This window comes from Haemorhous mexicanus, chromosome 7 (genome assembly GCF_027477595.1).
Source record: "Haemorhous mexicanus isolate bHaeMex1 chromosome 7, bHaeMex1.pri, whole genome shotgun sequence".
Lineage (NCBI taxonomy): Eukaryota > Metazoa > Chordata > Aves > Passeriformes > Fringillidae > Haemorhous > Haemorhous mexicanus.
In genome coordinates, this window is record NC_082347.1 from 12493635 (window position 1) to 12519283 (window position 25649).

The 25649-nt window shown below is 41.2% G+C and overlaps 2 protein-coding genes across 4 annotated transcripts; both read left to right on the top strand.

Annotated features, from left to right (window-relative positions):
- The first annotated feature begins 1113 nt into the window (after window positions 1–1113).
- On the top strand, window positions 1114–15400 carry UBE2D1 (ubiquitin conjugating enzyme E2 D1). Of its 3 annotated transcripts, none has more exons than XM_059851101.1 (7): window positions 1114–1212; window positions 8998–9061; window positions 9150–9181; window positions 10138–10215; window positions 10460–10565; window positions 12768–12861; window positions 14522–15400. In XM_059851101.1, the coding sequence occupies exons 1-7, from the start codon at window positions 1189–1191 to the stop codon at window positions 14565–14567; spliced, it is 444 nt and encodes a 147-aa protein (XP_059707084.1). In that variant the 5' UTR covers window positions 1114–1188; the 3' UTR covers window positions 14568–15400. The 3 variants fall into 3 exon arrangements, with proteins under 3 accessions (XP_059707084.1, XP_059707087.1, XP_059707086.1); XM_059851104.1 differs by lacking the exon at window positions 1114–1212 and adding an exon at window positions 2759–2788; XM_059851103.1 differs by lacking the exon at window positions 1114–1212 and adding an exon at window positions 5356–5385.
- A 2030-nt stretch (window positions 15401–17430) lies between these two features.
- Window positions 17431–25164, top strand: TFAM (transcription factor A, mitochondrial). The gene is made up of 6 exons (XM_059851105.1): window positions 17431–17725; window positions 18856–18926; window positions 20738–20887; window positions 22269–22364; window positions 23194–23250; window positions 24238–25164. Exons 1-6 carry the CDS (start codon window positions 17443–17445, stop codon window positions 24454–24456), a joined length of 876 nt encoding a protein of 291 aa, XP_059707088.1. The 5' UTR covers window positions 17431–17442; the 3' UTR covers window positions 24457–25164.
- Window positions 25165–25649: the final 485 nt, after the last annotated feature.

Here is a 25649-nt window from a genome sequence, read left to right on the forward strand (position 1 = left end):
TGGGTGTTGGGCACCGCTGCGCGTCATGTGCAGACACTGGCTCTTCTTGGTTCTGCGTGGTGCTGTCAGTGCCCAACAGCTCTGCAAAACGCTTGGGCAGATCGCTGTATGAGCCCTCTCCTGTGTAGTTGTGGAAAGATGTGGCTGAAAAGTGATGTCCACCGAGTGACAGCCTCCTCGAACCTCATAAGCTTGGGTATTGATGTGAAGTACTATACCTCAAAAAGTATTATTGAAGTTCTATACCTGATGAAGGACTCACTACTCTGGGAGCTCGTTTATGGTTGGACCTGATAGGAAAGACGTGTGCTTATGTCTTTACAAAATACTTCCATGGGTGAGGGTGTGGGTGTTAATGTCTCTGAAATGCATCTTAATGTCTCTACCAGCTTCAAGGCACAGGTTTGTGGCAGAGCCCAGACAGTCTGACTCTGGAACAGACAAGTGGGCCCACTGAGTTTTACTGGGCCCACAGACAAATGGGCCCCTGAGCTTCTGAACTTTGGGGGGAAATGACATATACGAGGGGGGAATTTGTGGTAAGCGGTTCGGGAAAGCTGTACCTTCCTCGTACCTCAGCCCATGGGGAGAGGAAGAGGGCAAGGTGCAGCCGGGAGCTCAGGGTAAAAGGGGCTGTGTCTTCCCAAACCTTGAGAGAGAAAACCCTGTGGGCGTGTGCCCTAGTGGAGTCTGCGTGATTTTTCCGCACTGACTCGATCTCAGAGGTCTCTTTCAACTTTAATGATTCTATGACCTGTTCAACAGACTTTTCAACCCCCACGTCTACTGCTTCTCTCACACACCATCATGAATATGACACACCTTTTCCTTGTATGCACTTCTGAAGCTTCACACGGTCACCTTCCTCTTCCTCACCTCTTCCAGTGTTCACTAGACCCTGACACTCGCAGTTTCTCACTCGGCACCGCAGACCCTGAGGAGCGGAATGGGCCCGGCCCAGCCGAGACTTCCGCACCGGCGCAGCGCCGCCCCGCGCGCGGACTACGCTTCCCGGCGAGCCCCGCGCGCGGCCGCGGCTCCGCATGCGCAGGAGGACACAAAGGGCACGGCGATTGCGGCCCCGCCCCTCCCGCTTCCACGGCGCGCGCTCCCGCCGCCCGCCCCGCCCCGGCCGCGCTCCCGCCCCGCGCTCCCGCCGCCTGCTTCGCGCTTCCGCCGCGCGTTCCCATGGCGCTGAAGCGGATACAAAAAGTGAGTGGGGCCGAGCCGTGGGAGGGGGTGGAAAGGTTCCCCTGCCCTTGGGTAGTCGTCGGGGCTGCCCCCTTGTTGCCGGAGATTGAGGCGGCGGCCGGAGCGGGCTCAGCGAGAGGTGTCGCGGCAGCCGCTGCCGCGCGCTTTCTTTGCCAGGACTCGTCCTTCCCTCGCCGGCAGCCGGGGTGGAAGAGTGGGTGTGAGACGGGGAAGGGGGGGCTCTCGTCGGCCGCCTCATGGTTTCGGGACTCTGCCTCCTTGAAGGCCCCGCGGCCCGAGTCGGTGCTTTAAGGCGCCGTTCGCGGAGCAGCCGCGGTGCCCCGAGCGGCGTGCGGGAGCGGGGAAAGCCGAGGTGCTGATGGGCACCTTCAGCCTTCAGCAGCGCGCAGGGCCGGCATCAGTCGCTGCCGGTGTGCGCGGCTGGTCCGCGCTGTGCTCGGGCTGCTGCCTGGGTTAAGAAGTGTTGTCAGCATAGTTCTTGGCGTGACCTTTGAGCGTATCCCAGTTGTAGTGTTTTGGGCTGATACTAGCAAATGGCCTGGTCCAAGTTGTGAATTCCCGGTTTCCTTTTGTTTGGCAAGGCTGAGCCGGTCGCTGTACAGTACAGACCGGGTATCGCGGCCAGCACCGGAGGGGAGTTGAGGTTCGTGCTTTGGCCGTGGGACAGAATCCGTGGTGTTTGGTTGCTGTTGCTGTGCTATGTTTAGGCGGTATCGGTGCCATCCTGTTTACGTGACTCTGCGATTATTTCTTGTGCAGGATTCCCTTTTGCTATCGGAAGCCATTGGTATTGCAGAAGTAGGATTCTATAGTGACCGATTAACCCCACAATAGGCAGATTTGGGATACCCTACAGTAGGTACCAACTTTGGATGGATTTCTACCAGAAACTGGTAGTCCTGTCTCATGCTGCAAGGCTTATGCCTTTACACATAGTGCAATTACAGGACAGTTTTGTTCCTTCATATCACATGTTTGTCATGAATGTTGCATTCGACCAATATATCAAATTACTACAGTGGTTTTCTTTAGCAATAACACTGTCGTGCTTCTACATATTATACAAATGGTTTGCATCTTGTTGTCACTTTAATTTCGCACATCTTCTTAAACATCTCTTTACCCTAGTGTCAAGAAAAGGATTGTTCTGAATACTATCTCTTTCCAATTCTTGTCCAGCTTCCTTCTGCTAAGATAAACAGACAAAGGGAAGAGTCTGGTAATCTAGTATTTTTGAGATGGAGTGAAGGTTTGGGGCTTTCCAAATAAGTCCTGCTAGAATAGAATTAGTCTTCATACTTTTATCATGTTCCCTGCATAACTTTCTTTCTGCTTTAGAGATGTTCATACATATTGGAAAGCCACAATTTTCTTTAGTGTGGCATTTAAGAACTTGTGATAGATGTGAAATTATGGTTAGACTTTTTATCGAAGTATCTTTCATTCTGTTAGCCTTATTAAATTGTCTTTCTACTCTTTCAAAATGAAGCGATGCTTTCCATCCTGCTGACTGTGAGGTGCTGTGAGATTTCCTGGTTATACAATAACTTCCACCTGAAACATGAAGAGATACTGGGTAAAGACCTCCAAGAAGAGTTGAGATTAAATTCAGACTTGCCTCTAGTTTACTGCAGAAATGACTATTGCTGGTTTCCTTTTTTTTCCATTAACTACCCACATCACTCTCTTCTGCCTTTCCAGGAGAAGAAAATAATTCCACTAGAATTGGCTAGCAGTCTGTCTCTGAAGAAGTAGAACAGGAAAGGGAATGGCAAGGACATAAGTTTGTTTCAAATGGAAAGTTAAAGTGAAGTGGAGAAGTTTGAAAAGACAAACTGTTTTGATGTCACTGTAATACATAAAATTCTCCCCAAAAATCATGGAAATGGAAGTTTAATGGTAGATGAAATATATTTGTATGTTGGTCTGTTTTCTTCTCTCCTTTCCTGGTGTTTCAGAGTGGCTGTAAAGGTTGATAGTTATGTTTTATCTGAAGGATAAGAAGGGATAAGATCTGGAGTAGAGGAAATGCTGTGGTTTCAGAGTGCCTAGAGGAATTCTTTGGAGAACAAAACACTGTGAGCAAACACAGTGGTATTATTTGGGAGCTCATCAGTCTAGACATACTGTCTGAAGCTAAACTTCAGTGGGTTTAGGGTGCTTCAGAATTGTGCTTAAACGAAGCTAAGGGAGTTTGGTGTCAAGCTTGAGTGTTTGTTCACAGTAATTTTGACAAATTTGTGTGTTCAGTGTGAAAATACCTACGAAGGAAGCAAAGCTATAATATGTCAACCTGTTAGTAAGCATATTTTTTGTCATCCTGGTTGGGACTCTGATTTCTAAGTAATATTGCCACTGGGATCTGTGTCATTGCATCCTGCCTTTGGCTGGCTGTCTTCAAGGGCCTCCTCAAAGGAGGACAGCATGTGGACTTCCAAGACTGTACCCTAGTCACAGAAAGACATATTGTGCTTGGGAGCTTTCTTAGAAATGGGCAACTGAGTAACCAGTGAAGAAGCTGATCGCTGCACACGGAGGTATTTGATCCTTGTGGTGCAGGTGGAAGAACAGTGAGGACATGAAGCCCTGCTCTGCAGGCACAGCTGTCAGCAGTGTCTCCATTACAAACTCATCTCAGAGTTCCTCAGAGAGTTTGGGGGATTCTTACTCATAAGCTGAGGATCCTGTGTTCATTTGCCTTGTGAGTGCTTTGCTTTGCCTTTGTGTGAGAGAGGCACGGAGTTTCTACACTGTCAAAAAAGTTCAGTTACGCTGTCTGCTGTGTTCCTTGGGGCAGTGTAACAGCACATTTTTGTGGGCAGTGTAAATTCCAGATGTTGCAAATGATGAAAGCAAAACAAATAGTGTAGGTTTTTTAGTTGAGAAGAAATATTGTGCAAAGAAGCCTTTGTTCTTGCCACCTCTGGACAAGTGAGATACCATGCCTTTTGTGAAAGGTGGAAAATAATTCAGGCTGTCAGGTTCTGCAAAATAGTGTGTAGGTCTCAGTTCTGCCCATCTGTCTTATGCAGAACCATTTTTCTGGGGTTCCTGTTCCAAATTCTTTGCTCACATATCTAATTTGCAGTTTGCCATCCTGTTAGTTCCGTATTGCAGCTGAGATAGTTTTCATCATAAGTCCTGTACCTGGCTGCTCCTCCAGTGTTGGTGGGAGGCTGATGTGCTTGTTAATGTCAGGCTGTCTTGTACATACTTTTGTTCAGGACTTGAAGAGATTTTAGAAGACGTTTTGAAACCAGGAAGGAGGAGATAGATTTAAACACTGCTTTAGGAATAGTTGTTCTTACCTTATTAATACATAGTGCTTGATTGGTTTTCTTCTACAACTCATTAAGAAGAGAAGCATTCAGACATTGAGTTGTTTCAATGGACAATGACATACGTCTCTGTGGTTCAGTATGTGTTTCATATATGCATAGGCTAACAGGACATACTAACGTAAAAGTTATGTTGAAAATAACTTTTGTTACTGTAAAATGACTCAAATAAAAATTATTGGTATTTGTGGTTTAGATTTTGACTTTAAACCTGCACCCTTTAGATGGCAATTGACATAACAAGGAAACTTTTTTGGCTCTAACATAAAATGTTTGAATTTACTTTCAAAACCTCAGCTGGGATTTTTTTTTTTTCATTAGAACAATGTATGGAAATAGATTATTTATTACTGACTAACCATTATAGCAATAAATCATTTTATAAATATGTGCTTTATATTTACCAAATCTGTGAAGAAACAGAGAATTTAACTAGTCTTAAGTATGATCACTATGGCGTTTTATGGCAAATGGTTCCAAACAGCAGGGTATGCATGGAATTGGTAGGAAATAAATCTGTGGTCTACAGTGCATTTTGTGCAAGAAATTAAGGAGACAACTGACAAGTATAAATCTATGTTTTAAATAATAGTATGGAGAAAGGTTGTCGTTTTGTGTTGGCTGGAGAATGAAACTAGCTTTTAGTCATGCTGTCTGCAGTTTATTTTGGTCCTCAGATAATCTGCAGTCTTTTTTTCTGAATTTTTTTTAGACTGAAAAAAGCCATGTTTAGGACTTCTATGCTGAGAACATTTATTTCCTTATCACCAAAGTATCCTTTACAATGTTGTCCCAATAGCTTTTTGGGAGAAAAGCCTGGATGCTAATCAAGCATGTAAGTGTTAAATTGGCCTTGCAGTCTTCAACTTAATACTTTTATGAAATACATCCTGTATTATTCTTTGGCCATGGGTATTTAGTCTGCACATTCAGAAATGTCTCCAATGTTTATAGCTTACCACAGCCTGTTTTTTACAGCTGTTAAATTTGAATTTTTGCTTCATGCTGTCTATAGGGCTGTTCAGGAGCGTGTGTGTTGCAAGGGAAGATAATTTGGAGGCTTTGGCCATCTCCAGTAGTATGTTAACCATTAGTATTCTATTCTACCCTGAAATGTTTTGTATGAGAGGATTAGAGGATTTATTCCTACCACTGTCCCCAGCTTAGGTATTTTTCTCTGTGCACATTTATCCTGGCTGTGCTGGGACAGTGTGGCATGTGTCAGAGCTTTTGAGAGGTGCTTTCATGCTGTCACATTCACCAGTGTTTGAAATAACTCTCCTTCTGATGCTTCTCTTGCAGACCGAATTTTGGGTTTGTGCAGTCTCATAAAAGATGTTGCACCAGTGTACACTGTAATTTATAGTGCTGACTTTCTCTTTTGAAAATGAATCTGCTTTGAGCTATAGATCCTGTTTGTTAGCATATCTACATCTTGCACCAACACTTTCTATACCAGGGACTAAAAGTATTTGTGCAGACCCTTGAAGTGACCAGACCTGCCTCAAGCAGCTACATGGTAATAATCCATAAAGCTTGGACAAAGCTGCTTAACTTAAAATTAACCTAAAACTACAGGGCAGTCTCTAGTGTTGACTGTAGGGCCTCACGTGCAGTTATCTTGTGCTTCTTGATGAGGTTTCAGCATGTTAGGCTTTGTGAATCTTCAGCCTTGTCCCTTAACAAAGCAAAGTTTTGGCCTTCTTCTAAAGAGCATCTGTGCTTTGTATAAAGAATTCTTGTATTCTCATTCTTTCATGAATATGTAAAGTCATGAAGAAGTTTTTATACATGTATTTAGAGGATCCTCGTTTCTGTTCTGCAGTGTTCAATTCTGGGCACTGGCAGGTCAGAGACATCTGAGTATCTCCTTGCCCCGCTTCAAAAGGTACAGGAGAGCTTGAAGCCCAAATCTCATAGATCTCCAGATAATTTTGCTTTGAACCTAAAGCTTAAACAGCATAATCAACAATGTAAATCTGAATAGTTCTTTTTATCACAGTTTAATCTGAATTTCTGTATATAAAGATTCAAACTGTTCATACTGTTGGATTATGTTACCACTTGTATTTTTAAACCACATTAGCTTCACATATGGATGCAAAATGCAGCTTGAATTTGCTCTACTAATTTTGAAGTTTGATCTGGCTTTATGTTTCGTAGGTGCAGAAGTTCTCAGAATGTATTTGTGAACATTGCTCTTATTTGGTGAAGTTGATTGAAGAGAACCTTTTCCTCATTGTTGTTAGGAAATATTAATAACAGGGGATTATAGTTGTGGGTCTCATCAATGTATGATGAAAAATATTTGCTGGTTTTTTCCTCGTCAAGAACAGATGTTCCTTTTTAGCCTGAACAAATTGAAGTGTATACCCGAGGAGCATTCTCCAGTTCTCTTAATTCTTAAATACATGTGCATATATCAAAGAAAACAAATTTGTGTGGTTTTGGGGTATGTAAAGATCTTGATGAATACATCTAGCAACAAAAGCACTGTTACAGACCTGTGACTCTAAGCGGTTGCCTGGTAGTTCCTATATGCATATGGAATGTTTGCATATACTTCAGAGACTTTCTGAAAAGTTTAAGCTACATATTTTTCCAGTTACTGCCTTGAATTTAGTAGTCAATAATGACTGTTGTCTCTGTTTTGGTGCTGTAGTGCAGCTGTTTGGTTGGGTTGTTTTAGTGTGTGTACAAGACTTCATTTTTTCTTGTTAGGTTAGATTTTGAGTTGCAAGTTAGAGAAGGCAGTGCCTGTAACTGCTCTGCTGCTGGTCATGTTTGGTGACTGCTGGAAACTTGAGATTTGTTGACTCCCTGTGTGTACTGGCAGTGCCTTGGCTTTGCATAAATAGCTGGTTCTCTGAATCACTCCTTAAGGAAATTTGAATCCTCTGATTAAAATAGGAACTGCATTTCTAAAGTGTCTTTATTAGTTAAAGTCTAGCCCAGAGTGTTCTTTCTGGATCAGCATACAGTGTCATCAACAGAATAAAGTTGAAGTGCAGACAAGTAATGCCAGTTGACAACCTGTGCTATTTCAGTATAGGAAAAAGTGTCTGTCTTATTTGAAATCAGAAGGATTGTGAAAAGTGACTTCAGAGCAGTAGTAAGATATGGTGCAGTGCTTTTCTTTGATTTCAGGGCCAGGGGTGGAGCTCGAAGTCTGGCTGAATTTAGGTGTTGGTAAATTCAGGTCCATGGTAAATTGAGTTGAAATATTTACTGGATATCATTAAATGGAAGAATACATCACAGCAGTTGAGAAGTGCATATTTTTAACCCTTCAAATTATATGTAAGGTCTGATCACACTAAGCACATCAATTCTACACTTGAGTTCAAGTTAGCTCCAATTCAAACCTTGATTTTGTAAGTAGTTGCCTTGGCTAATGTATTTTGAGTAGAAATGTTTCTGGTGTTACTCCTTAAGGTAAACTCACAGACCTGCTTATGTCTATTGTTGACTTAAATGTGCATGTTTTGAGTAAGGAATTGAGTTACTTACAAACACACACCTTTCAACTTATTTCAAAGGAAGTACTTGCATGTAGTCATTAAGGTTCCTACAGGAGAGTTTCTATCAGCCTAGAATTGGAAGAAGTTTTCCTTAGTACAGTAATAGTTCAGACATCAAAAGGAGTATATTGAATTAAATGAGGAACATGAACTAACATTACTGCCTGTCTTGTTTGAAATAGTGATGATAAATCAGATGAAAAACACTGCTGGTTTTGTGAAGTCACATAATAGTTTTAAATTATTCGGGACTGTGTGGACTCCAGCAAGAGAAATAAATCATTTGACCACCAAAAGCTCCTCTGAGTGCTCAGTTTCAACTTGGGAGTTTTTTAGTAGTCATTAAAAAAAAAAAAAAAAAAAAGAAAAAAAAGGGCAAGCATGCAGGGAATTGAATCAAGGTAAATAAGGTGTAGAGCTAATATTTTTCCTTTAGTTTCCAATTTAGTTAGGACCCTTTATATTATGTTCATACATCATCTCCAGGCAGGCTGCAAACATTTTATGAGCAAGTTTAGCTCAGCTGATGTCCACAGACTAGGACAATACAGAAACTTTTGTAAAATCAAAAGTTAAGGGAATTACCAGATTAGCACCTAATTAAACTAAATTGTGAGTTTACAGACTAATCAAGAAACCTTTCTTATTTGCTTTGTCTCCTTCAAGTATATTGAACTTATTGTGAACTTGGTCTCAACTCTTAAATTTTTTCAGATATTAATTTCTAGCACAATGTTAGCTGCAGGCTGTCTGGTAAAAAAGCTTTTTCAGTTTCAATGGACATTTCAAGTGTTGACTGTTTTATCAAAATACCACAAAAAATGCCCATGGATTTAATAAAATTGGTTTGTGTTCCCACTTTTGAAGGGATGCTGCCAAGTCGTATGGATTTTCATGTCTTTGAGTTATTTCTGTGTTTCTTGCAGGAACTAAGTGATCTGCAGCGAGATCCCCCAGCCCACTGTTCTGCTGGTCCTGTTGGAGATGACTGTAAGTTCTTCCTAGTACATTCAGTACATTTCAGTTCTGGAAAGTCTCAGAAAATCTCTAATTGTTCTATCTTTTTTTTGCCTTTCAGTGTTTCATTGGCAAGCCACTATTATGGGACCTGTAAGTATAGGAATCGTGCCCCTTAAAATGTAAGACCTTGCTTCTCTTTTTGTTACCAAAGGATTCATTTGGGTTTCTGTAAACACAGCAGCCACATTCAGCTGGGCTGTGAATAGCTTAAAACTTTAGGGTGACATTGTTGCTCTTATTAGACTGGTACCAGTTGCTTTCTGTAACTCCTCAAAAATCCCTCCTCTTCATGAAGTTAAGAGGTGTTTAATTAGTTAGCTGAGGTGTTTGAGTTGGTGATATAGGCTACAAAGCAAAGAGCTTGCTTTTCATAGATCAACCTGGAAGTTTCATCCATCTGAAAGGGGGAAGAGTGGGTGAAGTCTAATATTAAAGTTGGTTACTGTAAACAAGATTGGAGTTACAGAGGGCCTTTAGATGGAGCTTATTTTATTTGATAGTGTGCAACCTGGACATAAACCTGTGCACGTGTTGTCTAACAAAATGCATGTGCACAGATTTGTGCAGGTCACAAAAATGTTGTGTGTTTTAAAACTCCCTGATATCATCATGATGAACTGAATTATATTGGAAAATCCCACTCTTGGCATCTGTGAAGAGAAACCACTTCTTAGGGTACGTTTGTAGCTTAAGAATGGAGGGAGATCGGAGCAGCTGTGGTCTTGCACAGAGACAGGATTTGGAGGACCTGCTCTGGTTTTTGTGTTCCCTTCAGTGCAGTGAAGCTATTGAGCTCCCTCTCTTTTCTCCCCAGAAGGGCAGTGCTCCCCAGCAGCACTGTGTTGTGCTGCTGTAGTAGTAGCCACAGTTGGCTCTACTGTAACTCTGCAGGCCAGTGGGAGGGTTCAGTTCCCTCTGTGCCTTCCCAGTTTATGGCCCACAGTGGGCTATGTGCTGGGGAAAAAATGGATTTTCTTTAGGAGAAGGGAAGCTCCAAAACAGCTGAAATATATTAATCTGTTTTATCTGTTCTGTTTTTTTCTCAGCCTGATAGTGCATATCAAGGGGGAGTATTTTTTCTCACAGTACACTTTCCAACAGACTATCCTTTCAAGCCACCAAAGGTAAGTCCTTTCTTTTAAGGACAGAAAGTTTTTAGGTCAAAGTTTATTCTTTGAGGCTTAATTTTGGAAGTTAAACCAGAAGGGTGAGCCATAGTGTACATGTTCTTCATGGATGCAGATAAGACTGTAAAAAAATTGTCTTGGCAGATCTGATATCACTGGAAAGGAAGGGACGATGTTAAGAATTCCAAATGTAATAACCTTAATCTGATATTATTTTGTTTTTATTTATTTTTTGTTACAGATTGCTTTTACAACAAAAATATATCACCCAAACATAAACAGTAATGGGAGTATTTGTCTTGATATCTTGAGATCACAATGGTCACCAGCTCTGACTGTTTCTAAAGGTAAACTCAGTGATTTGATATTGCATGTGTGAAGCTGCATACACTGCCATGGCACTTTTTTGTGTATTATTGCACTGTCTTAAAAGGTAAGCAGTGGGAACTCATTTATCCTGCATGTTTCAGAAGAGCCAAATTCCATTGGAGTTTTTGTTATGATCCAAGATCTTGTGCAGTTTATTGGGAGTGTCACCGTACAAAAAAATGCATGCACAAAGAAATATTCTAAACCAAGCTGGGTAAGATAATAATGTACATTTAGCCTGAAATGTGATAGCTGACTGGGCATGCTGAATGGAGGAGAAACTGATAAGCAGGGCTTGAAAATCACAACCTGAAAGTAAATGTGAAACCCTGATACTGAGGTTGTGTGAGCTTACATGATTGCCTATTGATGACTCTTCAGGCTGCCTGAGCATCCTTGTGTGGACTAAGGTCTTAATTACACTTTCTTTAAAAATTAGTTACTTTGTTCTGGTTTGCATTCCTTTGTAAGATGAATATTTCAAAATGTCACTCCTTTCACAGTCATCAGTAAAAGTTTTATTAAAATATTCTCATCCTGTAGTTAAGCTTTTCTCAAAACTTGAACACTGTAGATTTCTGGAACATTGAGTTAACAGTTAAGCAGTTCTTATGCTGCAGGCATTTTGTGTCACTTTAAAAGCTGCTTAAAATGTGGGTGCTGTTGCTTCTCCTCACCCATCTTCAGATTGCTAAGGCACACTTAGTCATATTACAGAAATTTCTCATGTGACTCAAAAGGTCAAGAAGCCATATCACATCTCATGTACTTGGGAGCTCTCTGAGCTGTGTGCCAAAGTGTCATTGCACTGGGTGTACAAGCAAAGAACAAATTGTGGGTCGTTGTCCAATGGAAATTGCTCTGTGCAAGTCCAGGTGCTGTACCTCCTTGGAAAAACAACTTCTCTTGCTTACAGGCCTGTGCAGTAATCTCACAAGCCATATATAATCTAAGTCTAATATTCTGTTTCCTAAACTAATTTCTAAAGACATCAATTACCCTTATGTGTAATTGGTATCATTTTTTCCCACATAGATTAGTTGTTTTATAGCTATGCAAAATTTGTCTTGTTTCTAGTAATTAAGCAAATGAAAATTGCCACTTAGGTTTAACAGCTGTCATCTACAACTGAAAACCTGTAAAATTTTTAGATTTTCAGCATTTTGCTATCTCTTTACTTGCTGAGTACACTTCTTCAGTTATAAAGTGGAGCAGTCTGCTGGTCTCATGTTTAGATATTATGTATTTAATAAACTGGAAATTAGCTCAGTGAATCATGGAAGTTTCTCCTTTCTAGTCTTTGTTTGATTGAATCAAAAGTTTACAGCATGTTATAGCACCTCTGACCATCTGTGTGACCATATATTCTAACCTGATTTTCTGATATTACTGGCACTTCAAATAAGTCAGTATTGAAGTGCCTGAACTTTCTACTCCTGGAAATAGGTGTGGGCTCTTGGGTAACAAGATAAAGCAGGGAGGAAAAAAGGTATTCTACAGTTGATTCTTAAGGCAGCATGAAGTTCCCTTTCACAACATATTTAGAATTATTTAACTGTGTACTCTTGTATGCATATTAGTTCTGACCATAAAAACAGAAATTGCCTGAAAATGTTAGGCAAAAAAATCAAACCTCCTTGGTTCAATACCAGGAAATTAATAGGAAATTATGAGGTATATGAATACCTGTATTTAATGCTGATCAAGTATTTTCCAAAATGGAAGTCGCAATTAGGTAAAATGTTCTTATGATTGAGAGAATAACTGTCAACACAAAAGTGGAAAAGGATATGCACAAATAGAGTACTGCATGGAAATGTAATATTAATATTAGTTACCTTAACTGCAGGTGGAAAGCTTAGTGTTGAGCATAATCTATATGTAACTGTAGTCTGTAGTTGGGTAATGTTCCTAGGCTAGGATGTGGGAGAGAGATCATTACAAAAGGTGCAGGTCCATGGCTGCTAAGTCCCTGGGCTTGTATCAGGGGTTTACTTAGGCCCTAGGAAAATGATGCTGTGTAAACATTTCTGGACAGAACTGTTAAATGACAGCTTAATACTAATATGCATTCTTTTTTCTATATCCTCCTACCACCTCCTTCAATATACTGGAATATATTAAAGGATTGTAGAAATAAAGCAAACTAACTTGTTTAATCTAGTGTCTCTTTTATTTAGTTTTATTGTCCATATGCTCCTTACTTTGTGATCCTAATCCAGATGATCCTTTAGTACCAGATATTGCACAGATCTACAAGTCAGACAAGGAAAAGTGAGTATAACATACATAACTCTGTGTGTGGTACTTGCAAATGGCTATCTGCTGTGCACCTTCAATATTAACTCTAGCAGTACTCTTTTCCTAGATTTCTACAGGATTAGCTCTTTAAATATTGGGAATAGCCATGACAAGTAGAAAGCTGTGTCCATACATAGCTGTTTAATTTTTTTGTACTTAACTACATAAAACCTTCATGCTTTTCTGTAACAGATTTATTACATGAAAAATTGTTTTCCCAAATATGAGTTGTCACTACTGCAGTCCTCTGGTTGTAAAACCTGTACAGAAGAATATTTGACCTTCTGTTTAACTGGCTGAGTTATCTGGTACCTATTTTTCAGTGTTGAGCCATTGAAGACTTCCTGCAGTGCATGCAGTGGCCTGTGGCTCAACACATGTCACAGATTCAGGGAGATTTGAGTATTGCTTTTACCTTGAGCAGTAGACAGCCAAGGAGTGATGTAGAAGTTACATGGACATCTGTGGTCTAGTATTTCTCTGCCCAGACTAAGAATTATTCAAATGGCCTTTTTCTCACTGTTCAATGTCTGGAATAGTCAAATCATGTAACTTCTGAAGTGCCTGAATGCTGCAGCTCATTCTGCAAAGTAGATAGTGTTCAAGTTGAGGATGTTGTGCATCAGCTTCTCCTCATTTGTGGCTCAACTTTTATTCCACCTACTTATTAGTGATTTCTGTTGTGCCTCCTGTTTGTGAAGGAAGGGAATGAGGGATGGTTTTCTGTCTACAAATCTCAAAATTTAATCATTGCTAGGGAAAGTGAGAAAATATGTAGTGTTGACTGTAGCTTTATCTTCTTAAAATGATCACCTATTAAATTCTTTTTTGTTTTACCTTGGATTTAGGAAATGAAAGATATGGCTGGTTACCCCTGAGCATTTATCTATGAGTATTTTATTATAAGTTAAGATCCAAAGACTTGTATGGTAGCATATTCTTAAGAAAAAAACCAATTAGTAAATGAGTTGCTGTACTGATCTCAAGAGTTAAAAACTTGTCAGCATTTTTCTCTGGTTGACTCAAGAAAGTGAATCCAGTCTGAAGAGTAGAATGTAGCAAAAGTGAGGACCAGAGTGGAACCTATCAATTCTCTAAGGACATTTACCCTTGGGATTATGGAATTATCAGATAATCAGCTTCATACCAGAAGGAAAAGACCCAAGACTTAAAACCTAGTAAAAAATGCTTTTCAGAAAATTTTCTTTTCAAGTTCTGAAATGCATCTGGCAGTGCAGAATGGAGAATAAAATCCCAGTTAATTATACCGAATTTTGTGGAACTAAAATGTGTAAACTTTGTCAGACTCTTAATAGCATATGCCTTTAGGAGTAATTGACAACAAGTTCCTGTTAAGGTGCAAATAAGGGAACCAGTTATGAAATACAAATGAAGGATGCATAACTTAATGCAAACCTGTGAAGTTGGGTTTGAGTCTGACAGCTCTGGTACATAACTTTAGAAACTGAATGTGTAGTGGGTGTGTACTTCTTGGCTTTTAGACTGTTTGAATGTTCTTTGACTCTGCTCAGAGGTGAAAAGCTCAGTAACAGCTGTATTAAATAAATACATGGCCATTGTCAATGTATCACTAACAGCTCTTCACTGTAATGCCTTCTTTCTGCACGTACAGATACAACAGACATGCCAGAGAATGGACTCAGAAATATGCAATGTAAACTTTTGAAGACATTTTCATATACCACAAAGTACTGTAAATTCTAGGTTTTTTTCAAAATTAGAAGGAAATGGAGCACAGTTTATGGTTTCAATGTGACACCCCTTGAATTTTTTTTCACCCATATAAGTGTGTTTCTGGAGCAAGAGAGAACAAACTTCCAAAAATAACCTTATGACTTTGGTAAGAATATTTATCCTCTTTGTATGCTTTGCAGAAGACATTTATTATAGTTTTTAAGAGTTGGACACCTGCATCTTCAGACTACAAGATCTATAATTCAGTTGTAAATCAATGAAATTATTTTTGCTGGAAAAAGTAGCTGTTTTCGTGTGATGAATACTGTATGTGTGTCATTGAAGTATGTTGTCTGTTTCATAAGTGTGTTCAAGTTTCTTTTTGTTAGTTCTCTTATATAATTTGTATTTTTTTACTGTAGAGACTATTTTATTTACAATGTAAGTCATTTCAGTTTAGACTTGCTTGTGCACAGTATTGACAAGATAAAACTGCTAATAGTGAAAATAATTGGAGTATCTCACCCATTTAATATTCTGAAGACTGACTGCAGACTTCCTAAAACCTAAAATGATCTTTGCACTGTAAATCTTTGTATGCTGATTATGGAGAAACACTTGGTTTTGATTCTGTTGCATACTTGACTTAATTTTATTGCAATGTGAACTAATTGCACTGGTATGTAGAAAGATATGTAACTATTTTGTTGCTATTCACAACTGATTTGTGACGTGTGGGCAACATAATACTATCACAGACCTTTTACAAATCCAGATGTAGCCTTTTCCATATAAATAAAATACATTTTCTACTTTCCTTGGCTGTTTTTTTCATCTTAACTCAGGCATATCTTTAAAGTACTTGTTCCAACATTCTAACAGAGAACTGCCAGTAGTGTGTGTGTGTGTCTTGCAGACAGAGTGTTCAATAAAGCCATGCATCATGTACTACTTAGAACTGGGCTCTAAGTTCATTTTTATGCTAGTTCTAGCCCAGTGGATTTAGCCCATGGTTGGATAGAGGATTCCAAACAGGTTCATGCCATGCCACACCAATGTTCATCTATGGAGGAGATAATCACAAGGGTCTCTTAAGGTGGTGTATTTGCAATATCAGAATGTTAGAGTAAACTCACACTTGAAAGTAACTTTTTCCTTTAACTTGCACTGCAGTTGCTTCAGACTATGCATGTGGAAAACCAGTAGTGCTGGAGAGGGGCAATCTATTCTTAAAACATAGATCAAAGGTAGAAAAACACTTGATTTCCTACCATTCATTCTTCTTGGTTACTTGAAAATAAAAAGATGACAAAATGTTTTTCTCTGTATCCTGTACATGAAAGAAAAATTACTTTCAGTTGGGAAATTTGTCATCATAAAATACATTTTTAACATGACAGATACATTTATTTGGAGTTTTGTTTGTTTTTGTTGGCTTTTATTTGAATATGCATCAAGCTGGAATGTGGGGTATGGGTGGTAAGCATGCACAGTAGGAGCTTTTCTTGCTACCAGTGGGATAATAACTTCATGTTTGCTGATTTACTGACCTTATGGTCACATATGGGAAAAGGCAATTTCTGTGCTAGTTTTATCTGTGGTGTAATGATGACATTTGAAACAGCAGCTTGATTGAGGTTAGTTCTAATAATCTTAAAATATCCCTGTTTGCTACATTTTTCAAGCTGAATAAATGGATTTGGTTTTGTTATTGAGTGCTTCATTATATTTGAACTAGGGCAATGGAGCTAGGAAAGCAAAGACATTATTTATACTTCTTGCTCAAATGATTGCAGAAAACTGACCATCAGAATGTGTTCAGTTTTTTTATTTTTTCTAGGTAAAACAGCAATCGCTGTACTAGAAGTTATTTAAATTTTTGGAATATCTGTCCAGAACTGTGTGAAATCAGAAGTTTGACTTGGTTTCTTTTGGTGTGTCAGTTTGTGTTAGGGATGGTTTGAAAGCATTTATACTTTACCTAAAGTTTCTGCTTTGTGCCATGCATTAGTGACTTTCCACCACAGTATGAAACCAGCAGGAGGACTGAAAACCAACCAACACCCATGTGTAGGATGTATTAACCATATGTAAATATTACAAAAGGAACCTGTCATCATGCTAGTTTAGAGGTGTGAAGCTAAGTCCTTCTTATGCTACTCCTAGCAGCTCAGCCTTTCTGCTTTTGAAATGATCAGAATTAAATTACAAATGCATTCTTTAAAACTTCAGTCATGCTATGAAGTGGCTGAGTTCAGTCTGTAAACACCTCGACTACTCCACCTTCAGAGCTCCTCAGTTAATGCTTTTAATACAAATTCTATTTCAAGGGCTGGAAAGTTTACTTTATCCTCTGCCGTTTACTACGATGGGGGAAAAAAAAAAAAAAAAGTAAATCTTCCTTTTTCCCTAAGAACTGGTCGGCACAGAGGCTCCTGCTGTTTCAGACACAGCTGTGCCCAGCAGCTCGCCATTGCGAAGGAGCAGTGAAGCCGTGGGGACTGGTTTTGGCCACAGCTCATCAACAGAATCAGTCACTTGGTGCCCACTTGCTTTCTGATCTCCATTACCGTTCTGCCTGCTTGTGCTCCTGTGGGCCCACACCACGGACCCGCCCGCCCGCGGTGCGGAACCTTCGGGGCCGCGGGCTCACCTTGTGCCGGCGTCACCCTGTGGCGAGGCTCACCCTGAGCCGGTGTCACCTCGTGGAGGGGTGACCTTGTGCCGGTGTCACCTTGTGCCGGTGTCACCTTGTGCCGGTATCCCCGCGCGGGGGCCGCCCTGGCCCCGCCCCTCACGCCGTCGCCGCCGCCGTCCCAGGGTGCCGCGCGCCCTGGCGCGCATGCGCGGCGGGCCGGCATGGCGGCGGCAGCGGCCTTGCTGGGCCGAGCCGCGGGCCTGGGCCTGGGCCTGGTCACGGCCGCTGGCGGGCGGCGGCTCCTCCGGTGCGGGACGGGAGCGGGGCTGCGCGAGCGAGGCACCGGGACCCTCCTCGACGGTGCCGTTCTGTGCAGGGCCGGTGGCGCGGCGGAGCGCTGCCTGTCGCGGGGGACCAGCTCGAATCAGCGCCCGAAGCGGCCCCTCACCGCCTATTTTCGTTTCGTGATGGACAACCGCCCGGCCTTCAGGGAAAAAAACCCAGGTACCAGCTTGGAGGGGAGGCGGGCCCGGCTTGGCGCTGTTGGGAGCCGGGGCTCCGCTGCCGCCGCCCCCCGGAGCGGGGCCGTGGCCTGCGCCCCCCAGAGCGGGCTGAGCCGGAGCAGCCGGAGCAGCAATCGCTCTGTAAAGCCGAGCTTTGGGATCGACCTAGAGCCGTGATCTCGGGGACCCAGCCTGTCTGTTTATCCGTGTCGCTCCCCAAGAGAATCCAGCACGGTCGTGCTCGTTGCCTGCACGTGCCTGCTTGGCCTTCCGTGCCTCCTAAGTCAAAACAATGAACACGAGTATGTGACTTTAAAAATGCTCGGTGGAATACCTGGCCTAGGTAATACATGTGAGCAGTGATTTGTGATTCTCAATCATTTTTGGACTCTCTGCATTTGAAGTACATTTTTGCTGATATTATGAGCCATGTGTGATTTTATTTTGAGGCTTAGTAATTGAAAAATTGCAGGTACTGGATTGCATCACTGTATATGGGAGATAGAGTAAGTGTATTTAGAGGAAAATGGCTTCCTGTGAATATGTTTGATTTACTATCAAAAACTTCACTTACAGGCAATGCAGTGACTCTTGCCAGAGAGCTGCAGTATAGAAAGATAAGCTGGTTTTGAAATACTGTTGAAGGTTAAAATGTTTAAAGAACTGTGGTCATATCGGGCAAATCCTGAGGAAGATTTAAGTAGGAAAAACCATTTGATACCCTGTCTAGCTCATCAGTTCAAGAGTTCCACACTTTTATATAGAACTGGAAATTTTACTTTTAGTTTCTTCCCTGCTTCCACCTCCAAATTCAGACTATCTTGCGTTGTACAGAAAAGGATCCAGCTGAAAAGGCAAAAAACGTGAAATTGTTGTGGAGTAACAATAGCTGCCTTGAAATGGTGTTTCATTTTATTACTGCATGTCGTGTTCAGGTGAGCAGTGACTCTTCCCCATCCCCCAAATATTACAGTGCCCTTTAACTGCCACAGTGAGTTAGTTTTACGAAAGATAAAAATGATTTGTACAGGAAGATGATACCTGTGACAGCTTTCCTTGGGAAAAGTTGAAGAAGCTTACTAAAGATACAATGTTGATCTTTATTTCCTGCCTTTCTCTTTTAACCTACAGAAGCCAGCAATACAGAACTGATTAAAAAATTGGCAGGTGCATGGAAGGAGTTACCAGCATCACAGAAACAGGTAAGGTTCTGTCCTTTCCCCGAGTACTTTGAACTCTACAGGTGGTGGGGGTTTATTTGGTTTGGTGTCTTGTGGTTTTTTTGTTTAGCCTGGTAGGGTTTTTTTTGGTTGGTTGATTTGTTTTTAAAGGGCTTGAAAAAGCACCTGTGTACAAAGGTTCAGACATCAAAACAGTTGGGAGAATTGGGAGCTTTGAATAACTCAGAGGAGGTGTGGGGAGGTGACCCTGGCTGAATGCCAGGTGCCCACCAAATCCACTCTCAGCTGCTCTCCCCAGCTGGGCAGGGGAGAGAAGACACAGCAAAACGTTTGTGGGTCTGAATAAAGCAGGGAGAGGTCCCTCACCAGCTACTGTCAGGGCAGAACAAACTTCACTTGGGAAATCAGAGTAAGATAAGGAGAAATAAAAACACATATCCGAAGACACCTTTCCCCCTGCTCTCCCCTCTTCCCAGGCTCAGCATCACTCCCAGTTTCTCTGCTTCCTCCTGAGAGCAGTGCAGGAGCACAGGGAATAGGGGCTGAGGTCAGTCCATGTTGTGTTGGGCTGACCTCAGCTGCTCTTTCCTGTTCAGTTGGAGAATTTGGGCTCCCTTCCTCAGGGGACAAACTCCATGAACTGCTCACAGTGAGTCTTTCCCATGGGCTTGCAGTTCTTCAGGAACTGCTCCAGCATGTGTCCTTCAGGACCAGGCTTCACACGGGGTCACAGCCCCCTTTGGGCATCCCCCTCCTCCAGTGGGGTCTCTTCCATGGGCTGCAGGTGATCTCTGCTCCCCCCTGGGCTGCAGGGGCACAGCTGCCTCACCATGGGCTGCACTTCAGGCTCAAGGGCATCCTCAGCTCTGGTGCCTGGAGCATCTCCTGCCTCCCCTTCCCTGACCTTAGGATCAGTAGAAGTGTTTTTCTGACGTGGTCTGCCTCCTTTCTCTGGCTGAAGTTGTGCAGTTTTCTTTTTTGCCTTCCTACTCTGTTACCCCTGAGGTGCCACCACCGTCGCTGATGGCCTACAGCAGGTGCCACTTGGAGCTGGCTGGCCTTGGCTCCATCAGGCTTCTCATAGGAGCCATCCCTGTTCCCCCCTGGCCACCAGAATCTGGCTATGCAAACACAGTACAGGAGGATACTTTGCTTCTTGTTCTTGCACTTGTGCATGACCTTGGCTTTAATAGTTTTACTCTGTTGCCAGAGAAATGAGACTGCTCTCGCTCCATGTGGCTCTGGGGCTGCAAACCAATTCTTTCTCCTTTTTGAATGGCAGTATTGCATGACATGTACAATGCAAGTTTTGTAAAGTTGTTCTGCTCTCGTGTATAAGGTAGGTGAAACCTCAGTTAATTTTGATGAAAGGACCAGCTTCTTTTGCTTCATGTAAATTTCTTTAAGAGTCATCAAATGAAGTCATAAGTGGTGAAGTTTCTCTGAGTAGCAGTTTCAAGGGATAACATAAAGAAACTCTAGGACTTGCTGATGGATTTAAATGCCATTTATGGCAAAGTAATGATTATTCTTCTCGACTTCAGTTAGCAATTAGAGGCAGTTAGGAACTAAATTCCATTTCCTAAAGGAGATATTTAGTAGACTTGAGGTGCTCTCACATCCCTTTTGGACTTCTCACTCTGTGTACCTTTCCCTTCTCTGAAATGTGGAACAGGGAATCAAAGAGATGAAAATCTGATGTTATGGTGTAAGTTTTTCAGACTGTAATTTTTCTGTTCATAGGTTAGAAGTGTTAGCTTGTCTAAGGATCAAGTGCTTCTGACTGAAAGCATCTATCTTAACTTTAAGGCTGGTGGTGGTTTGTGCTGTAGGTTTATGAGGAGGCAAGAAAGACAGACTGGAAAAGATACGGGGAGCAGCTGGCTGCTTATAAAGCACAACTGACTCCAGCCCAGGCTGCGGCTCTGAAAGAGGAAAGGAGAAAACAACTGGCAAGGAGAAGATCAATCAGGGCAAAAAGAGTAAGTATTTTGAAGTTCAGGTTTATTTTCTCTCAAGGAGCCTGAAGTCTGTTTGTCTAGTATACAAAGCAGAGTTGAAGCATGTTTTAGATGTACAAAAGCAACTCAGAATAGAAAAAAAGACACAACATACACACACACCACACCCCTCCAGAATGCCACGGACTAAAATAATTACTGGTGTTAGCAGCTAGTTTAGTGGCTTTGCCATGCTTGAAGAACACAGAACTAGCATGGATCTTTGTGCTTAGAGGTAGCTTCTCTATGTTTTTTTTTTCTCCCTATTTCTAGAGCTACCAGAGAAAGGATAGGCACTAAAAGACATTTGGACCAGCAACACTTTCTTCAGGTTGGGAAGACATCCAGAAATGCCTTTTCACAAAGACCTTGTATCTGTTACCTCATTAGGCCCTACAAGGTAGCAGCTGTTTGAAGTAGCCTTTTTTTTCTTGCTTTTTTGGGCTCTGCCACTGTGTGGCTGCTGCTGTGACATCTGTTTGTGTCCTTTACTAGCATATTCATAGGCACCATCTTCCCTATTCCTTTTTGGCTGGTTTATGTATAAATCCTTAGAGACAGAACCACCTGTAACAGTACAATATTATGGTTTGTCTAGAAAGATCAAAGGGATTACATATTGCTTATTTATTTCTGTGAATTAAACTGTGACATCGCCCTAACTGGCAAGAGCAAAACAAGTTTGGTTTAAAAGACCCCTACTTAAAAGGAGTTTGTAATCTTAATGATTCTGCTGATCCTTTTTAGAGGATGGCACCACAAGGTATTCAGTTGGCATATCTAATACCTAAGCAGTTGTTAAATTACAGCATCTAGGCTCCAGTGGGAATGTCAGGACTGGAGAAAACAGGAAGTGTAATTGCACCTATAACTTGCTGTACTTTCATTCTCTAGCCATCATCCCTTTAGGAAAAGCATTCTGATAACAGAAACACAGTTCTCTTCCACCTTCTCACCTCCCACAGATAAGTGTGTGCCATCTTCTCTGCATGCAGTTTCACACCAGAAACTGAAGCCTTACTGATTCTTACTGAAAAATAACAGAAAATCTATTATCATTACTTCTTTACAGAGTTGGATTTAGTAGCACTCTGGTTTCTGGAAGACTTAGCTGAAGTAAGAATCAGTTTTAAATGCTTTTTCAACAACTTGTGAAAACTCAAGTTGTTAGCTTTTTGTAGTTTAACATTAGTCTTGAAAAGCACTAAGAGCATCTTGACATACAGTCCAGTTTACAGAATAAAACACCAAAGAAAGAATTTGTGTTTGATTTTTGCATAAAAAATAAAGATAAATACTGAGTTTAGTTTTGGAACAAATGCATGCTTGGTAGATGGAATAACTTCTCTTGTTGTTTTTAAAGGAATTGAATCTGCTTGGAAAACCCAAAAGAGCTCGTAGTGGCTTTAACATCTTCCTGTCAGAAAATTTTCAAGAAAGTGAGGGAAATTCAGCTGTGGTAAGCCAGGAAGGATTCTTTTTCTAAAATATATCCATTGTATTCAAAAAAATCTAGTTGAGAGTCTGTCATTTTCAGAAATACTGTTCAGTAGTTCACTGTCTGGATGCTGCATTGCTTAGGTTATTTTTTTTAAGCTGTGGCCATCTGGCCATACTGCTAGCATGGCCTGTATAAAAAAATGCTGTGTGGGTATACAGACTTAAAACATTTGTGCTGTTTTTTCCACCTCAGTGTTACAGACTTTTATCTGTTCCTTTTGTAAGGAGATAATTATTCTTCCTTTTGTTTTGATGTGGAAATACAGTTTTTCAAAGAGCTGTGATGGTGTGCTCCTGTTCTGGCAGTAGCAGTTTATTGTACCTCCTATAGTTCAGCTGGTGGTATGGAAACACAAGAGTTCCTCAGCAAACTCACAAGTTCTGCACTGAACTGTGCTTTGGGGTGGTTTAAGTTACACTGGTGGATTATTGCACTTGAGGTGCTGGAGAACCACCCTGCATGCCTCACGTGTTCCTTAGCCTACACAGTTAGTCACAAGTCAGGATGGTGGACGGAGTTTGTTCCTCACTTTTCCATGTACAAGGCAGGTTTCTCCATTCAACTGAGGCCTGCACTGTCACTGTGGCTCAGATGATGCCCAGAAGCTTGATTTGAACTATATAGTTTATTACTTACTTATATTAAAGGGGTAAATAAGGGGAAGCAAGCTTTTGTGCTTGTTTTGCATTGGTTTATTGTTGACTTTCACTCATGCAGTATTCATCTGTAGCCCTCTGAAGTCAGTCTACTCCTAAAATAACTCTCATGCATGTTCTGTATCCTCTAGGCAAAGCTGAAGAAACTATTTGATACATGGCAAAAAATGTCTGCTTCCCAAAAGCAGGTATGTCAGAGGATTTGAATGAGGCTCTGATCTCATCAGAATTAAAAACTTGAGTCAAAATTGATAAATTCATACAAAATCTTTAACTCAGTTGCTCAAATTATAATACTGAGGAAAATACTCCAAGATCTTCGTGCATCTTGAAAAAGATTGTCATTGCCTTTATTCCAGTAGTGACCATTTAATTGATAGTGTTGTTGAAATGTGAGTCAGTGGGATAGGAGGGAAGTTTGGTATGCCTTAAAGTGGATGCTAAGTAACATCTAGAAAAGAAGGTGGAATAATATGCAACAATTTGATTTTTTTATAATCGTCCATAATATCTTTAAACACCAGCATAAGAATTTGCTGCTTATGGAAAGACTTGTTACAAGGGAAAGTAACAGAAATCCACAAGTGATGTGCATAGGGTAGTTTATTAACTTTGGTTGTCTGGGGGATAATTTCCTGCCAGCTTTCTGAGTGTATTGAACTATGAACCTGAGCAAATCAAAAGGGGAGGGGTGCTGTACTGAAATCTAAACTAAACCTTGACATTTTCAGGCATTCTGTACCCTGCTGTCCTTCCTTCTGAATGCCCTCCTTCCAGGTGGCTTTTAATGTGTACTTAGGACATACCCTAGGTTCAAGTTCTTACTGTAAAAAAATAATTTGTAATAATTCCACAGCAATATCTATTCCTGTGCCTCACTTAGTCTAGCTATCTCAAACTAGTGCTCACATAAAAAAGCCTTAACTGTTAGTAGTAGTACTGAATAAATTTCCTCTTTGGGAATGGCCAGCTGCTAACATAACTGCAATTTAGTGCTAAAGCTTTGTATTTTTCTGCAAGTTTGATTTTTTTGGTTGTTTTTTTCAATTAGCTGGGGTAGAAAGCAAATGCCTGGGCTGTTCACTGCACAGGTGTTGTTCTAAGTCACCTTTGTGTGCAGAAGTTTTCCAGACAAAGCCCCTTGTGTAACTTCTTGATACCTTATTTTCTTTCAGCCATACTTGCAGCTTGCTCAGGATGATAAGGTTCGGTATGAGAATGAAATGAAAGCATGGGAAGCAAAAATGATTGAGCTGGGACGTGAAGACCTGGTGCGTTCCAAAAGGCAAAGTTTAAAAAAGAAACCTGCTGAAACTGCAAAGCAAACTGAAACAGCCAAAGCCAAAGCTTCCTCAAGTGGAAAAAAGGCAAAATTAAAAAAATCCGAAGAATAAAAAGTCCCCTTTGGTTGTCTTATTTCTGTCCTGCTATGTTAATGCTGCAGTCAGCATTAGCACTGAAATGTGGAATGGCCATGAAGGGCCCTTTGGAAAGGTGATCAGGTAAGAGAGGAGTTACTGTCTCTCAGAACTGACTGAAATAATCACTGCAGGTGTAGCCTGAACTGTAGAATAGCAATTGATTAATCAAGCTGTGAATACTGATACCCACTGACAGCAGCAGTGCTCTCCAGTAACAGTTGATAAGATCCAGCTTTTATAAGGTATTTTTAATGAAAAATAAAAAATACTTTTTCTTTATGAAAGAAAGGATATTCTGCAATGTTACCACCTAAATTGTGTAAATCAAAGCTGCAATCTGAGTTAACACTGCTGTGTTGTATTCCCTCCATGTTACTGCTAGTGAGATGTTCTACATTTCATCAGGCACAAGAAACGTAAAGCTAGCTTTTGTTTTCTGCATCTGTCTTTTTGTACCTGTTAATCTGTGTATGCCACTTCTGTTGCATTTAAAGACCGTGTGCGTTTTGTATGAACATACCTTTATTGGACTTGGATTTGTATTTGATTTTGTGCTTTTGTTTGGATACATACACACATTCTTGTCTTGCTGTTGTCACATTTGGGACGACCTAGAAGGAAAAGATGTATGTGAACTGTTTGGACCTTAAGTTTTGGTGTAATAAATACAGGTATTTTGAAGAGGTGTTTGGTTTCTTTCCTGGGGTTTCTCCATCTTAAAGTCTCCTAGGTATTTTGAGGAATCTATTTTTAGAATGCAGGCCAACTTTTTCAGTGTTGGGTGGAGCTCATCTGTTCTGAGTGACCCACAAAATATTCATGGAATTCCAGAAAGGCTTGGGTTGGAAGGGTCCTTCAAGATCAGATGGTTCCCACATCCCTCCCAGAGGAAGAGATGCCACTCACTACATCAGGTTACTCAGGGCCCCATCCAATCTGGCCTTGGACACTGTCACCTAACAAGGGCCATTTTCCTCAAACCCTTTGTGATTGATCAGTCTGTTAATGCCCTGGGGTTGACTGCAGAAATAAACTGGAAGCAATTATAGACAAGCTCTGACTGCCAGTGCAAACCAGCTGGAGATAATCATTCAGTGCACATAGAATCACAGAACATCCTGAGTTGAAGGACCCATCAGGATCATGAAGTCCAACTCCTGGCCCTG

Bases quoted from the DNA above. Each gene is read 5' to 3' on its own strand.
- TFAM (XM_059851105.1), top strand. From the start codon at position 17,443: ATGGCGGCGGCAGCGGCCTTGCTGGGCCGAGCCGCGGGCCTGGGCCTG. The intron at 18,927-20,737 runs GTAAGGTTCTGT...TTTGTGCTGTAG, and splicing joins TACCAGCATCACAGAAACAG to GTTTATGAGGAGGCAAGAAA. The intron at 20,888-22,268 runs GTAAGTATTTTG...TTGTTTTTAAAG, and splicing joins GATCAATCAGGGCAAAAAGA to GAATTGAATCTGCTTGGAAA.
- UBE2D1 (XM_059851101.1), top strand. From the start codon at position 1,189: ATGGCGCTGAAGCGGATACAAAAA. The intron at 10,216-10,459 runs GTAAGTCCTTTC...TTTTTGTTACAG, and splicing joins ATCCTTTCAAGCCACCAAAG to ATTGCTTTTACAACAAAAAT. The intron at 10,566-12,767 runs GTAAACTCAGTG...TCTTTTATTTAG, and splicing joins AGCTCTGACTGTTTCTAAAG to TTTTATTGTCCATATGCTCC.